The following is an 18,364-nucleotide window of genomic DNA, read 5'->3' as shown; positions in this document are numbered from 1 at the left end:
ATTTCATAATTATAAGATGTAGAGTAAAAAGTGGCGTATGGTCACGCCACTATGGAATACAAAAATGACACTTTGTAACTATACGCTACATTTAATTAATTAATTAATAATGAATTAGCTACCTCAGTGACTGATGAGATTCTAGAAAATGAAAGAGAACATCATTAAAAACATATGTGCCAATTCTTTTCAAAAAATGACCAAAAATCACTATATGCCACTATGGAATACAAGCCGACGATATGTCAAATTATGCAAAAGAAATGTTTTGGTAATTTTAGGGCGGGGTACTTTTTAACCTGCGGAAGGACTTCCTACAACTGGGTGTTGGGAAAATGGATCGGATCTTGATTAAAGAGTACCATCAGAGACTCAGAAAGTTGCGATACTTCGACCCAAGAGAATGTGGACTGGACCAGTATGGAAAAGCAACACGCCTCAACAACATCATGGACTTGCACAAAATCAAGAACGGAGATAGAAAGGTGAAAAGTATACAGCAAAGTTGCCACATTCATAAAGCAAGATATAGAGATGATTGGTAAAATATTGTGAAGACTACACACCCAACTGATGAGGCATAGAGAGCGAGAGAGACCTTTTGCAGTGGCTTATTATTATGTTCTTTTACATCAAACCAATACACTATTATAAAACCTTTTAAAAAAACCTATTAACACACATTAAGATACACATTAACAATAATCGGCAATACCTGTTTTAGAGATGCTTCGGAGTACCCAAACTGCACGATGTATCGATGGCAAATAACTTCAACATATCTTCTTTCACATGGTGCCGCCATTGTTTACAGGTCGGTTAATAACGGAAGTATCTGGCATAAAAGAGAGTCTTCAAACATTCAATTATAGAATCATCTTGAAAGAAGAGAAAGACAAATAGATATGAAAAGTCCTCTTACTAAATTATAGATATTTTTGTGGATTTTGAAAAAAAAAAAAGAAAAAGATTTAACTCAAACACTTGCCTTACCTTATATGCTTTTTTTTTGTAGTTGAACAAAAAACCTAAAATAATTATAAGCGTACTATTTTTTTCCAGCCAAATATCTGGTTTCTCGAATTCTAAAAACAACGGTTTTCCTCTACAGCGAAAAATAGATAAATGGTTGATGAACCCTCCTGCCGCAAACATTGGTTTCAAATGGCGTATCGAGCACGGGGCAGTGAGAGAGACAGTATATCATTTAGTCTAATTTGAAAATTGTAAACCCATGCTCTTCTGAATTTAGTGGGATATATGTTACGTTTTACGTCACTGATCAACTTACTTTTATAGAATTCATAGAATGACCCAGGCCGCCAACCATGACTCATAAGCAGAGGTTTGGATTTCTGTCCTGGCTTCAATGTTAGTTTCATGTACAAAAATGTATAATTAAAGTCCCTTCTCATGTTAGTACGGTAATGAGATTGTACTTGTTGAAAGACTTCCCTTGAGCTTTGAAGCTGAAAAGTAACAAAGTAAAATATCTGAAGTGGTACATTCTTACTTGTGAAGGCATATTTTCTATATTCATTACAGCCCGTTAATGAGGCAATTGAGAATATTTTTAAAGTGTTTTGGACACATTAATTTTTGTTTTTTACCAAGCCTCAAACTTTGTTATTATTTTGTGTTTGGCAAAAGTTTGAGCAAATAAAAAGACAGGAAAATTCATGAAATAGACAATGTTTCACACAAAATGAATATTAATTTAATTTTTCTGTAATCTATAATCTTGGAGATCAAAAACACATTTCATTTACTCGTATTTGTTCAACCAATATTTGACAACAGTTTGCATGTACTTCGGTTCTGACGCCACATAGTGAAACTTCGTTCCTGAAGTCCTTCAAATGTCTGGTATTCCGTAGTTCTCGTCTTCAGATCATTGATGGTGTCGTTGCTGATGCTGATGGAGAACTCTCTAATCGATTCATCCGCCTGTATGCAACAACACCACAACATATACAGTGTAATAAATTTAACGTTATTCCTGCGTAATTTAGCATTTGTTTTGATATAGGGATGGCGGCAGGGATCTATAATAAAGGTATAAGCATCCTAGGTTATATAACCAAACCGTAAGATGTATCCTAGGTCTAGACAATAGGAGGGATTAGCGGCCATTTTGTCTTCTACATGATTTCATTCACGTGTCCTTATACTTTAGTACACAAATATATAAGTTAACAGGTTTACAATATAAAACTATTTTGAGTATAATTATAATATATTCTGTAGTAAATCGGGATGAAATGACGGTGATTGTTCAGGTATTATATGCTTGATAGAATTAAACTGTCTGACCAGCTAGTATTCTCCTCCGCTGTCATTGTGATTTCAGTCACCAACGTACCGTGTTGCGAAGGTGGAGGAGACTAAAGCTGTATTGACGAACACGCATGCGTTAAAAATGATGTAGCTAGGTTGAACAATAGCGTGACGTAGTTCCGGCATTGTTCCTATGCACTTTCACCCTCCTGATGGCGGTTCGTGTATGATCCGTGAAGCAGAGTTATGTAAATCCGGTCGTTTGAAAAGACATCCCTTAATTTGCATTTTGTATCTATCGACAGACGGAAATCACAACACAGTGGCCTATAATGGGGCACTGGAATACATGCACTTTTGCAATTAATGGTAACATAATGTGTTATTATCGCTTAAACGGGTACTAAACCATCCCCAGCCTAAATAGGCATAAGATCTACTATACACCCGCCACCTTGAATTCTACTCACCTTAGGCGCCTTCTCTCGGTCCCCTCTCCTCACTCAACCATCACCCAAGGGTGGTGGAGTTGGCGGCTCTGAGAATGTGCCAGATAAATATAAACATGCAAACCACTGCCAGGACTGAAAGAATTAGAGGCCATCTCCGACCCATGATAAACGACTGGTAAATACGTCTAAATAATAAAAGATGTGTGAATTCTCTCAGAACTACTACGGTATATAGTCCGGGACAGGGACCACTCACGTATGAAAGTTGTAAGCATGCGTGAACAAAAAACTCAGATTGTTGGTGGTTTTGAAAGGAAAAGAAAAAATTGGCCTTATTTAATCAATTGTCCAAAAAAAATCAGGCTAATATTCAAGAAATAAAACTTGTATAGGTCTAGATTACAAAAAAAACCACAAGAGCCACATTTTGGCTTTTTTTTTTTTTTTTTTTGATCTTTTTTTTTTTGGGTCCTTTGCCCAATGTATACTTTTATATATCTTGCTTGAATAATAAGAAGTTACAGAGTTAGAGCACTTCTTAGAGATGCTGTTCCAAAATTATACAGAAACGTATATTTTCATCATTGGCTAAGCATTTCAAACAGATTCTTCTGCAGGTGAAACTAAAAGGGCCAATAATTAGACATGGCAACTTTATAAGGATATCTAATATTTCGAACAGGGCACAATATGGCGCTCAGCCTAAATGTACCCTGACTATAAAACAACCCATAAAGTAGACTATTTATGTTAAACCCCCGAGATAATGAGCTGATACATTTTGTATGTAGGTCCCCTTAACGTATTCAAATCATGACAAACTCACCTTATCACCGAAAGTTTCCAGTTGCAACAAGCAAATTATGTGAGCAACTTGCCGGAACTATAATAAGTTTTATTCTGAATTCTTTGGCAGTGATTGCATGTTTAGATGCATTCGGGGATGCATTATGACCTTATCTATATGTGGTAAGCTTACACAGTTGTATTTATCATGTTTATGACTTATATGACTTATTTACAGTGTCACAGTTCGAAGGTTGTATACTTAGGCCCGCTACAGACTTTTATATTCGATGTAGAATGTTCGAATTACCAAAATATTATATTGCACCTAAGATACATCAAATATTACACAATATAATAAAAGGAACATTTTTTTAAATTCCAGTGAAAGGCTGGAGCATGGCTGGAGCGAACAGGTGCTATGCACCTCTTGACTTACTTGACTTATCTGCTCAGGCCGGTGTGGCCCTTTGCACTCTGCCGAGTAAGCCTCCCCAACTCAGTTCTGTCTGTTGCTTGTGTCTTTGCTTCCTGTGGGGTCATTCCCAAGTCCCTCTGAATTTGGTCCTTCCATCTCGTTGGTGGACGACCTGGTGGTCTTTTCTTGCTGAAGTCATTAATGTAGGCTTGGTAGGGAAGCCGGTGTAGAGGCTTTTCTGAAGATATGCCCAGCCCATTTCAAACGTCTCGGCAGATAACATCATTGATGGAGCTAGTGATGTTGAGACTCTGTCTGATGGAATTGTTGCGGATTTTGTCAAGTAGTGAAACTCAAGCATTGCCCTAAGGCATCGCATTTCAAAACATCCAATCGGTGTCGATCAGATTCACGTAACGCCCAGGATTCTGACCCATAGGTGGCAATAGGGAGAATGAGCGACTGGTATATCCTTACTTTCAGCGATCTGGTGATGTCATGGTTAGACCATGCCCAGGCTGCCAACTTTGTGCGACGTTTAATATCCTCTTCTACTGAGGGCACACTACTACTTCCAGAAAGACAAAGTTATTTACTTTGTCAATGGGCATTTGGCTCAGCATGATATCTCTTGGATCGTCAGACATGATCTTGCATTTTGTTGGGTTAATTTTCATTCCCCAGCTGCTGCATGCTTTTTCCAATTCATTCGTGGAGATTTGCAGGTTCTCAAAGTCCATATCCATGAGTGTGGTGTCATCTGCATATCGGATGTTGTTAATGCACATGTCACCCATCTGCACACCGGAGCCAAGATTTTGGATGTCCTTCATGACAAACTCCAGATATAGATTGAAGAGGCATGGTGAGAGAAGACATCCCTGCCTAACACCAACTAGGACTTCAAACCAATCGGTGACCTTTCCATTTAACACGACTGAGCATTTGGTTTGCTCATACATTTTTTGCAATGAGGTTCACCAGTTTGGCGTCTGCTCCTACTGATCGCAGACATTTTCAAAGGGCCTCCCTCCATATGGTGTCAAATGCTGCTTTGAAGTCTACAAAGTTCCAGTGTATTGAATGCGTCTTTCTTTAGCCTTTTCGAAGATTTGGCGTACTGTAAATACCGCATCTGAGGTGCCTCTGGAACTCCTGAACCCACAATGTTCCTCTCTCAGATGGTTATCTACAGTCTGTTGAATTCGGTTAAGAACCATCCTACAGAATACTTTTCCCGGGATTGACAGGAGGGTAATAGCTCTGTAGTTGGCTGGGTCCAGTTTGTCACCCTTTTTGTACACAGGGGTTATTAGACCTTTACTCCAGTCTTCAGGGATTTTTCCTTCAGCCCAGGCAGTGTTGATGATCTTCAACAACATTTGTTTCAACATGGGTCCTACTGCTTTCAACACTTCTGCTGAGATCTTATCCCAACCACACGCTTTGTTGTTTTTAAGCTTCTTGATGCACCTCTATAAGACCAAAAAAGAAGGGAAGGGGAAAATAAATCAGAGGGAGAAAAATGCAGGTTTAAGATCAGTTTGCCTGCAATTTGCAAATAGAGGTCCAAGTGCAAACACAAGTTACATCAAAGGCGCGACAAATTTGGACTGGTAATACTCCTTAACTTATTGCTTAAATGAAGCAACAGAATTTGTGGATGTGATAATAGGGAGCTGGTTCCAAATGGACACCATACGCTGAGTTTTCATTCTGCTTTCAGTCGCTCCGGAACCGGGGCCTGGGGCCCAACACCCCAATAATTATCGGCCACAAGTACCCAAGAGCCCCAATTATTCAAAAACAACAAATTCATATTTTAAAATTGATAATCATTAAGGTATAATTGATAATTTAAGGTACCATTCATGTAAATTACATATCAAAAGCGCGACATGCACCCCTCACACGGAGAAGGCCTCATATCGATGGCCCCCACTGATATTAAAACTCTTCCGGAGCCTCTGACTTCTAATCATGTTTAACTTCTAACTGATGTTTGTTGACATGATATATTTGCCACATATCAAATATAATTGATATTTCGTCAACAAACATTCGTTAGAAAATAAAATTGACTAAAATATTAGTAGATCGAATAAAGACATACGAATAGGTTTGGCTCCAAAACTATTCTATTATAAATGCATCTACGCACAATTTCCACTTCGATACACCCGAGTAGGCGAGTACACAGATATTTCCAATCATAGCGAGTCTAGCATCTACGCAGTCTGTGTTTATACTACACGGTTGAGTACATAGCATTAAAAGCTGTATGAGATCTAGTGGAAAATAGGCATATGTGATTGGTTTTGTCAAAACCTCAAGTGTTCCCTTCATCCAATCCAAAAACAAATTATATTGAACGAAATATCTCTTCCCCCTGAAACACTTTTTTTTCATTACGTCAACAGATAACCCAATTAAATTTTAATAGCAAGGTGAATGTGGTAAATCTGTTGAAAACGATCTATCCAAGCACAATTTTTGACCAAAATGTATATAGGTTTTAAAGGTCAAAACCTCAAGTGTTCTTTACAATATTTTATTTCAAATTTTATGTCATTAAATAAAAGAGCACATTTATATTGTCCATAAACTAGCTTCATTTAAATGAGCAATGGCCAATTCTCTTTAAATTGCAAATCTTGTGCAAAAATTTGCTATTTTCGCCTGATTTGTCATACGGTTGTAAAGTCAATGAACTATGACTTTGCTAAAGAGCGCTGCACAAATTGATATGATACTTTTGAATGAATGTTCTACGTCTAATATTCGGAGTCTGCGTCCTTTAAGGGGGTGTAATACCCTGATTTTCATCAGTACCCCTCTTCTTTTTTTTCTTGCAAATTTATGAAATACGTAAATATGTTCATCACATCATGTCCTGAACTTATAACATATCTCTACCTACAAAGTGCTTTTAAACCATTTTAGTATACAATTTGTGCCCTATATACTTTTTTGTTTACCTGTTACTATGGGATTATAGTAACTCAGTATGTGTGCCTCATAACAAAACATAATTTATTCTATTCAAGTAGTACTTGAATAGAATAAATTATATCTTTTGTAATACCATCTTGATACTGTGCTCAACCAGGCCTGCCCAAATATCTCTTCCACAATGAATGGTATAGCAAATTGAATACTATATAGCCTCAATCATGTGTTGTTTGGAAAAGAGTTTTCTATAAGGCTATAGATCATCTTAGGTCAGGTTATAGGTCACCTTGTTGAGGTCAAATTTAGGCATCCATTTTGAACAACATGTGATATATCAACATAGCTATAATGAGGCATCAACTTTGATATTTCAATTTAGATTGTCTAGTTGGAATGGATTGACAAATTTAGGTAAAGTTGGTACCAAAAGGTGTGGAGCACTGAAAATCACCAAGTTCATGAAGTCATCAAGAACCACTTATTCCCATTTTACATATCAACATTATTTCTCTAATGCTTTAGCAACATGTATCCAAAATTTTAACGAAATCCGTTGATATATTAAGCTTTCCAAAATGAAGTGAATTTAAAACATCGGTGATGTACCACCTTTTGGCTTCTATCTGTAAAAGCATGTAAGCTACATTGATACCGTTGCCACCAATAGAACGAGAAGATTTGCCCCCTTCATTTTGCATATGCATAGTACTTTGTCCAATTTACTTTTCTCATTTCTTCACAAAATGCAACAAAAATGCAAAACAAATGCAATGGGTGTAGTACCCCCTTAAAGTTATAAAACCTTCCAGACAGGAACGGACAATCCAGCTACCCAGGTTAACCATGTTCATGCCTACCCAGCAAACACTTAATGTTTGATAGATAACGTTTAAATATCGGGTTTTACAAAATGTGCAAGAAGGGCATAAAACGTTTTAATAACATCAAAACACATTTTTGAAAACTTTTAGTGTCCATAAATATTTTGCCAAAATGTTTGCCAACAAATATTTTACAATTTATTACTGTCGTTGTAATGTTTTTTTACGTTTTTTATGAAAGACCTTTATATAATACATATAAACGTTATTAAAACCGTTATTTAGTGTATGGCCCAAAGTTTATGTTAAGTGTGGAGCCATTTTAGATTTGAGGCCTAGTGACTTCTAGAGGTCACGAAAGGTCACACAGGGGTAAAAATGTGAAAATGCTCCAATCTTGTCAACAGATACACCAAATGTGTAACTTTTTTCTTAAAATAAAATACGGTAAAATATCATCTCAATTTTCATATACCGGTAGTTGTCGTTATTAAAGTCCCTGACAATCAGAAAATCACATATAAACACAACCACATGTTTTACTACCATACCATCACCCAACAAACTTAGCCACCAACCAAAAACAAAGGCACCGCGAGAACCGCTCTATTTTTAAATTTTTATTATTTAGGAAGTGTCTCTACTTTTCTAACAAATATTCTGAAATCTTCAGCCAATAGTTGAGGCTCCTCTAGAGCCGCAAAATGTCCTCCTCTTAGCATTCTGTTGTACTGGAGTAAGTTGATGTACTTGTATCGGACCCACTTCTCAGGCTGGTTCCCAACCTCACAAGGAAAATCAGCAACCCCTGAGGGCACTTTTAATTTGGTATCTGAAATGATAAGATATTAATTTGTATTAAGGCACAGTGTCGTTAGTGTGTTTCTCATACGAATTTATAAATTCCAAAAGGAGACACTTTTAGGCAGGATTGTAAATGGAGCTATAGCCAAAATTCTGCCTGGGGACGATTTTTTTTTCACAATTTGGGTTTGTTGCGAATTTGTGATGTTATTAATGTTTTAAATATTGTCTGATAGTTTAAGACCAGAATATACCTGGCATCTTGGATTTTTTGAGAAATTTTTCAAGGTAATTCCTACTCTCAACATTGTCAATAATATTTTAAAGGCCGATATCTCAATTTCCAATTTTATAATACCATAACTTACGAACTCAATATCTTCGCTTAGGAATGTCCGATTTCATTGGGGAAAACGTCGTTGTGGAGCAAAATACCTCTATATTTAAGATATGTAAAAACCTTAAAATTGATAACCTGCCCAAAAGTGTCTCCTTTTGAGACATGACACGTGACATATGGTGTGCATAAGTGAACATACGTGAACATAAGTGAACATCTTAGCGGTATGCACATGCCATCAAAATAAAATTTGAGTTAGCGAATGTTACTTCAGTTTTCTAATTAGTTTTAAAATTTTAGCATATTTTGAAATCACTATAATATTATCTTACTTGTTAATATCGCCAAATAACAGTGCCACATTTTCCTTATAAAACCTCATTGCTGAGGCCATATTCCCATTCATCCAGTACACCATGATGTTATTGAGTAGATCATCAATCTGCCATCCGTCATTTAGTCCTCCATCTTCTAAGTCACGCCAAGTCTTATTGGTTCCGGTAGAAAATTTCTCTAAAATATATGCTGCTAGACCAACAGGCGAATCCGTTAGAGAATGGCCTGGATTGTGAACAAGAAAAAAAATTTAAAGATGTATTCAAAATATAATTCTTAGTCAGTGCTCTAGTTCGTAGACACATAATTTATTTGGACATCATGATCGCATCACTTAATTCGGATGTCATCTATCAGGCCGTAGACATGGTAGACTCCCGCCCCATGCTATCATGAGTATTGATAATGCGTAATGCGCTTAAATATATGATTTTGCCCAGATTTTTACTAGCGTTTAGACGTTTCATATTCCGTGCGGAAGATTTCATCAATAATGCGCCGATACAGCCGCTGCACCATAGTCCTCCTATTTTCATCCCCAGGGTGTATAGTTGTTTACAGTAGCTGATTGTATACATGACTCATAGAATAAGTTCCGTCATCGCGATTGATAACCTTGCCCCCCGCTTATCTTTCTGATGCACATTGCTTCTCTGATCCTTACACGAGTCTTTGCCGACGACGACTTTGGCCCCTTCCCAAATTATAACACGGATTTGTCAGATTTTGTTGCGAAACATGATCTATACTTTTTTATTTCCTCATAGGAAATCAGCCCGTAATAGGTGAGAAATGTTAGGCTTTTACCACTACGCCGAAAAGTAGACTCCCGGGGGGCACTTCAATTTGAAATGGATATAGGTGTAGGGCTGGCGCTTTCGCACTAAGGGGCATTCGGTGAGAGCAACATGTAAAAAATATGGGGTCATTGGGTGAGAGCATGATTTTTGGCATTCGGTGAGAGCAAAATGTAAAAATATGGGGTCATTGGGTGAGAACATGACCTTTTTTAAATGGAATCTTTGGGTGAGAACCAAAACAGCGCCACAAAAACCTTGAAAATCAAATTTCTAGTTCTAAATGGCTTCAAATTTCTTTATTTTTTCAAAATAAGTAACAAAATCAGTGATAAATGAAAGTTGCTGTTCAAATTGAACTTGTAAGGGTCTTTGGGTGACAGATCAAATGGAAAAAATAGGGGGCCTTCGGGTGACAGAGCGCGGAGCGAGCATGTGTTCGTAAAAACATATGGGGTCTTTGGGTGACAGCGATGCTGAAAAAGGGGTCTTAACAGCCCTACATACGCGTCACCTCCAAAGTTGGAGTGCCCCCCGGGGTAGACCCACGTTTAGATTGCTATTAGTTGACCTGTCTGGTCTTTATTTTGTGTGTTAAACAAAGTAGACAAAGTATAGGACTTGAATTAATATTTCGTGATGCTTCTGGAGAGATGTCACAAGAAAATTCTCAAAATAAAATATTTTGATATTACATTAATCCGCGATGATATACATGATATACGGCCCGCCGATTACGAGCTGATCAAAGTATAACTGAGTCCTTTCTTATACTATACTCCTCGGATGAATGTTTCGATTCCATCAAATGCTCTTTCATCCTTACGCCGAACGGTTTCCCGGTTCCATTCTATGACTTGTTGCAATTCTTACATGGTGTATTTCGTAAACACAGTGACGCGTTTTTGCGTTTTGTCCTTTGGATGCACAAGGTTGTTTTTCAGCGTCTTACGCAGTTACATTGCTGTTTGTATGCTTTGCTTTTGCAAACTTCGTGCAGCCTTTCCGACACACCTTGCACTTATACCATGACATTACTTCTTTCTGCGCTTTTATTCTCTTGTTTATTTTTCGCTTTGGTCATGTCTGTCATCTGCTGTTTAACTTTATCCGATTGCCCATCAGTTGAGGTATCCACATTGGTTAAATACATATTATCAGTACATGTTTGACTTTTAATTCTTCCCTAACTTTTTGGTGTTGGGGTGTTGCGATGCAAAGTTTAAATAGTGGTCGGTGTGTGACTTTCAGTATGTTGTCAACTTGACCGAATCGTCCTCTTTCGTTGTTAACAGTGTGTCCAGGAAGGCAATTTCCTCCACTTCTTCCTCGTAGGTGAATTTGATGTTGTTAGTTGGTTTTGTTGAAGTGATCGGTCAGTTCCTGGGCAGTATCCTGTGCTAGTATCTCTAAAATATCATCAGTTATCTTTTTCCATACCTTGGCTCGATAGGCAACGTTCGTGATCGGTCTATGTTCCAGCCATGAAAATATTCGCGATAATGGCGCTATACTGGGACCCGACTGGGACTGCCTATTGCTGCTCCGAAGTTGTATGTGTATATGGGAAAAGTATGTAATTGTCAGAACAAACTCTGATTATGTCCTGGCCTTGGTGTTAGGATGGCGTCGCTATCCAATACTCTCCCACTATCTCCAAAGTCTTATTAATGGGAGTATTCGTGTAAAACGACACCACGTCATGTGAATTGAATATGCCCTCGTCGCATATCCTAACCGTAGCAGGGTCTTCCGCTAGTTCCCTAGAGTTTGTGACCTAATGTAGAGTCTTACCTACCATGGGTGACAAAAGATCTGGCAACGTTTTCGATGTTTGGTAATTAGCGATGTAACTCATTATAATCTACGATATGTGCCTGACCGGGCCTTCTTTGTGGGTTTTTGTAGTGCAGTAAATGAGCGATGTGTTCTCAGCGATTGGGTAGAGCAATTTATACTGTCCATCGTCTATCCTTGTCTCCAGTCTATGCAAGGTACCCGCCAGTTCTCTTGTAACTATAACTGAAGATCTCTTCATACTTTTATACTCGTCGGTAGATGTAGTAACCGTGCTTCTACCCTTATTGCGCCCATTATTTGCTTGTCCTTTTTCAGTACATTGTTTGAGAGCAATATCGCTTTCATTCATGCTGAAGTTTTGGGGATTTTTGCAGACTTTGACACACCCGCGACTTCCGCTCTAAGGTTGTGTGCATCTCCTGATGTGAACTTCCAGCTTACCTTTCCCGCCATGTCCCTGGCGACGACAAAGTTCTCGTTTGTAATTCAATCCACCCATACCGCGAAATTCAGTCCTTTGCCAGCAGAGAATTCTGCGCGGCTCAGCTCCGTAAGTTTCTTTCCGGTGATGTTGACAACCCGCTTTTCAACTGCGTTTCAGACAAGACGATATCCAATACCGCGTTCCGTTGCTTCGTTTGTTCTTCATTATTGTCTTATTATTTCTTGATTTGTCTTTCCTTGGACTTTTCATGCTGTGATTTGCGTTTGTTTTCCAAATGAAATTCAAGATGGCGACGATATTATTGGCACAGAGGAGACACAAATCAGAGCCCGTACAACCAGTCAAAGTCTCAGCATCACTCGATAATGAGGGCCGATTGTTCCATGAAATGCGACAGGCGAGACTGCTACGCAATTACCGCGTATTTTCACGGTCTATCGCGTAATCGCGAAAGCATGCAACTCTCTATTGCGTATACGCGAAGGCACGCAGCTGCGCTGGCTTGATTGTTAGACACGGCACGATCGAACAATCGGCCCTCATGAATATGCAAAAATTCACACTATACAATACACGGGGACTTTGACTGTTGATACATGGTCTGTAGTAGTCAGTGTATAAGTGTTTCTAGAACGTTTTCGTATAACTTGGTCACTTATATTGTTGCTAACCACGCGAATACGTTCCCTTATCAGTTCTTTTTGTTCTTTCTGAATCTCGTGCCTTTCAAACTGTTGGGTGTCAGTTCAGTGATCCCGTTATCTTTATAATGACGTGTGAATATTGATTGGTTGCGATGTCGGTTGTGCAATTTTCTTCTCAAATTTCTCCAAATCACGTACATTTTTGACAGTCTCTTGGCTACAACGACTTCATAACTCTTGAAATAAGTTTATCAGGACTGATATAATTAAATCAGATTTTTGTACAAGTCCAGAATTTTACTCAGGGTTTAGAGTACCTTTCGTCTTCTGTGCGGAGACATATACGATCAGCTACTGCAAACAACTACACACCCTCTGGATGAGAGTAGGAGGACCAGAGGTGGTGCAGCGGCTGTATCGGCGCATTGGCTCAGTCACCCTTGCCATGTAATTTTGACATATAAGGGGGTTTCTTTCAGTGTTATTAATCAGCAGTTTAATCAAAATGATAAAATCACTAGGGAGCAGGAATGAGTTCTCCACGCATACATTGGACTAAAAGGGTTAACATATACCTGTAATGGGCAGGTTGAAACATCATGCATCTTGATCTTAAGTGATGGCTTTCTTGGATAATAATAATAATAATAATAATAATAATAACAATAATAATAATAATAATAATAAACCAATATTTCTACAGCGCAATTTGCATCGCAGATGCCCCATTGCGCTTTACATTGAACAACTAAAAAAGGAAAATGCACATACATAAAATAAATAATATAAAAATGACACTGTATATTAAAAACTACACCTTAAAAGTAATCTAAAAAACAACCAAATATTGCAGCAATAATGTTTAAAAAACCAATTTGCCAATGTACATAATTTTAAACATGATAAGAGATAGTTGTACCAAACCATAATCCTACTCAACCGGACCCACCACCCATGATGGCCACGGCACCATGCCACATCCACGACACATCACCAGGCAGACCGATCCCGAATCGGCTCCACACTCCCGACCCGCGACGCCACGACGGCAGATGTGACGTCACACGAGAGTCGTCGAGGGACCTCCTGATGGCCGGATCGCAACTCCCGGACAAGCCGTGGCGCAGTCCCCCTCCTCGAATCAAAGTTGGCTCGTAACACTCGTGATGTGACCACAAGAGATTGCCTGCAGTCAAGAGGCTGAATGCCGACATCCAAACTCCTAAACAACCAATCTCTGATGTCTATTTCTTCTTTGACTATATCTAAGAGAGCCGTTGCTCTAAATCTTCGTAACCTGGTAACTGCTTCAGTTTTTTACACAGCCGTGACGTTAGTCACGGCTGTGTCTTTTTTCTTACAGGTTCTTCTTCTTCTTTCTTTCTTCTTTCTGTCAACCATTACATTTGCTCTAGCACTCACATGCTTACATCGATTTTGACCTAACTTGGTCACCATGATCATTGACCATGCCCCTACATGTCACATGAAACTCGCGGGGTCAAAGGTCACGCAGGGGTCACAGGGTCAAAAACGTGATTTCAACTAAAAATGCATCTTCTCCTACAACTTACGTGTAGGACAGCGACCCAACTTGCACACACATGCATTGTTATTACCCAGTGTCTATGTGGTGTACACAGATTTGGAGTCAAAGGTCATTAAGGGGTCACTTCCGGTATAAAACGAAAAACCTTCAAAAATTTTTATTAGCCAAGTAAAACATGGGACAGTAACGATATGTTCACACATGATCTGCAGCCACCTAATGTATATGTGGTTTGTTTTTTTATTTGGGTCAAATCGCATTAAGGGGTCACTTCCGGTATAAAATGAAATACCTTTAAAATGCATCTTCTTCCACAGATTCTGTAGGACAGTGACGCCACTTGCACACATGCATTGTTATTACCCAGTGTCTATGTGGTGTACACAGATTCGGGGTCAAAGGTCATTAAGGGGTCACTTCCGGTATAAAACGAAAAACCTTCAAAATTTTTAATTAGCCAAGTAAAACATGGGACAGTAACGATATGTTCACACATGATCTGCAGTCACCCAATATATATGTGGTATTTTTTTTTTATTTGGGTCAAATCTCATTAAGGGTCACTTCCGGTATAAAATGAAATACCTTTAAAATGCATCTTCTTCCACAGATTCAGTAGGACAGTGACGTCACTTGCACACATGCATTGTTATTACCCAGTGTCTATGGGGTGTACACAGATTTGGGGTCAAAGGTCAGTGAGGGGTCACTTCCGGTATAAAACGATATACCTTCAAAATGCCCTTCTGCCACAAAAAGCATAGCAAATGATACCGCGTGTGACACGTGCATTGACATTAGCCAATGTCTATGGGGTTTTCATATATTTTGGGGTCAAAGGTAATTAAGGGGTCACAACACGGCTGTGTTCGTGGTCTTAGACCACAGCTAAGTCTAGTTGTTTTTTTTTTTTTTTGTTTTTTTGTTTGTTTTTTGTTTTGTTTTTTTGGTTTTAAGGGAAAGGGTATGAACGTTTGGACAGTATTTATTGTGGGACATTAGAGCACATCAGACATATCGAATTGCATTCTGAATACGAAGAATTTTCTTCTGATATCAAATAATTTTGATTTTTGAAATTCGCAATGTAATACACATTTTATGGCAAATCATTAAAATTGATATTTTTAATATTTAATAGTACTTGAGTAAACTTTATAAATCTGATGATTTATATTTTAAGTGTATGTAGGTGGGATGAAAATACGACGATCAATTGAAAATTTTGACCTTTCGTATTGAAGATATGGATTTTTTTCCCAAAACACAAAAAAAAATAGGTCTTTTGGGGAAAAATCCATATCTTCAATATAAAAGGTCAAAATTTTCAATTGATCGTCGGCTTTTCCTCCCAGCTACATACACTTTAAGAATATATCATTAGATTTATAAAATTTATTTCGAGGACTGTTATAATATCAAATTTTTATAATTTGTCATAAAATTTGTATTATATCGTGATTTTCAAAAATGAAAATTATTTGATATCAGAAAGACATGCTTCGTATTCAGAATGCAATTCGATACTTGAGGTGCTCTCATGTCCTACAAAAATACTCGTCGAAACGCCATAAACGCTCATTCTAGATCCCTTGTTGTTTTTGTTTTTATGTCAAGCAAGGGGTCGCCATAGCCATAGACAAGACAGGCAAGTGTAACTGACAACTGGGCGTTACCCTGATCGGAACCCGCTGTAATGAGGTCTTTTATCATGGGTCATCTGCCCTGCCTTTACCAGATGAGCCACGGGGAGAGCGGAATTAGATTTGGTGTTTTTTTTGGGGGTTCCTGCGGGGAACTGAACCCAGGACCTTTCGCACTAAAGCAAAGACCTTAACCAGTGTGCCACTCTGCTTCTTTACAAGTAAACGTTTCGAATATTTGACACAAGTCTAAGCATTTAGAACCTTGAGTATAAGATCTCTGGTACAGGTATATAGTTACCTCCATTTCTTTCATACCAACTCTATGAAAGAAATGATCTATTCCAGCTGCAGTGACACCTCATTAAATACTCTGGACCTTTAGAGGCATTGAAATAGGTATAGCATTTTACTTTGAAAACTCAATACCGGTATATCAGGGCTGCAGTGGCAGTTTTCATGCCTCTTCAGTGAACATATGCCTATTTCTACCCACGAAAATATGCATGAGGTGTCACTGGAGTTGAACAGGTAATAATTTAATCTTGAAATGTCAGTACTCGTATACCAACATATAATTTACAAGTTACCTATCGTGTCTGGTTTAGTTGCTTGTATATGGAAATAGCCCATCTCCAATAGCATGTCAAAAAACATTGGTATCGCGGGCCACACTTTGTGATGGTCTTCGGCAGGTAGAATCAGTGACGGGAAGTAGCTCCCTATTATTAGCTGTGCCATTGGTGGGTTTCCGGCAATCATGTTAATGTGTAACCCTTTGACGTGTCTGAAAATGCAAACCATTTTGATCCAATTGGTTATTCCAGAAAATTGATGCACACACCCTAGGCCTAGTGGAGTTCGGATTTCCGGATTTTTTGTCCAGTCTTGATATTTGGAAATCCCGACTTTTAAAGTATCCAAAGGTGAAAAATTCAGCAGAAAATAGTTCCAAATCGAAAATCCTCAATTTGAGAGCTGCTCATTCATTTAATTGCATTTCCAAACTATTTTCAGTAACATTGGCAACTGGAATTCCAGTAGTTTTCAGAAAGCAAACTTGGAAATCCAGACATTTCTTTTATTGTAAAGTTAGATAGGTGGGCACTTATTTTTGAATATCCAAATGGGGCTCGGAATTGTGTGAAAGCTAGCGAGCATAAATTATTTCTTTCACAATAACTGTATGATTTTTCATTTTAAAAAGTCAATTAATTCCATTCGCCTACGAATCAGATCATAAAAGCACAGTCAAATCCAAACTCGACCGCTTTCCGGACGATTTCCAGCAGTTCTAAAAGTATACGGGAATATTATACAGTAATGAGTCGTCGCACCCTGATTCACATGGTTGGTTGATATCATCCAGTCACCAGCGCAAGTAATACAATTTTTCAAGTGGAGTGCTTTTCGGGAGTGATTTCAAGTGGTTTCTATACAAATAGTACAAAATAGGAAGAATTAATTTTCTCTCCCACGAGTTCTTCTCAATCTATTTAGGTATCATTCTGGAAACTCATGGATTCTTGACCATTCATAATAGTGATGACTATTGACAACCGGACGGAACCGCCCGGAACAGGTGGTCAGCCGCCGGTCGAGTTTTGATTTGATCCCCACATGGATCAGTCATTTTTCAAAATGTTCTCGATTTTCCAAATAATAAATTGGCAAGACCAGAAACACTTACTCAGGTAGCAGTAATCCCATAACAATCGTAATGGCTGAACCCCAGTCGCCTCCTTGGACATAATATTTATCGTGGCCTAATCGTGACATCAGCTTGCCGAAGATACGGGCGACGGCGTGAACAGTCATTCCTAGAAATAATTTTAACATAAAACCAGAAAAGGCGGATATATAGTGGGTGAATTTTTGAGATACCTTCAACATTCAGTGTTCCTGGATCATAGCTTGTTTGCGAACTAAGTGGTGTATTCGTGGCATTTATTTCGTAAAGCCGGCCCATGGAGCATAACTTAAATGTTGATCATGATGCAGTCATGTCTACAGTAGAATTCAATTCGACCTTTGCAGGACTTAAACCCCATTAAAAGCTATTAAACCAAGATAACACTCATTGAAAATAGCTCAACTGATTAAATCATATCTTCTCTGGTTAAATACACACAACATATGTGTCTGCTTTACACGTACAATGGAGCAATGAGCTGGGATTATACTTTCAGTTGGGTGAACGATTATAAAGCGAGCGCTAGAGAACAATTGTGTGTGGTCTTTGTTTACGAAATGAGACAATACGTGCTTATTGTTAACCAGCGTTCTTGAAAATGAGAAAC

The 18,364-nt window shown here is 38.4% G+C and overlaps 1 protein-coding gene across 1 annotated transcript in view; it reads right to left on the bottom strand.

The window, feature by feature from the left end:
- Positions 1-9,178: 9,178 nt before the first annotated feature.
- The window catches only part of LOC140161721 (epoxide hydrolase 1-like), a 29,294-nt gene continuing 20,108 nt past the window's right edge, over positions 9,179-18,364 (bottom strand). Inside the window, exons 5-7 of the mRNA XM_072185020.1 lie at positions 17,755-17,884; positions 16,655-16,851; positions 9,179-9,411 (exon numbers count right to left, since the gene is read on the bottom strand). Coding sequence (XP_072041121.1) covers positions 9,179-9,411; positions 16,655-16,851; positions 17,755-17,884 — 560 coding nt within the window. The remainder of the gene's footprint in view (positions 9,412-16,654; positions 16,852-17,754; positions 17,885-18,364) is intronic.

The sequence above is a fragment of the Amphiura filiformis genome, chromosome 10 (genome assembly GCF_039555335.1).
Source record: "Amphiura filiformis chromosome 10, Afil_fr2py, whole genome shotgun sequence".
NCBI classification, from domain to species: domain Eukaryota; kingdom Metazoa; phylum Echinodermata; class Ophiuroidea; order Amphilepidida; family Amphiuridae; genus Amphiura; species Amphiura filiformis.
The sequence above is the reverse complement of the archived record's forward strand: the minus strand, read 5'-3'. Positions and strand labels throughout refer to the sequence as shown.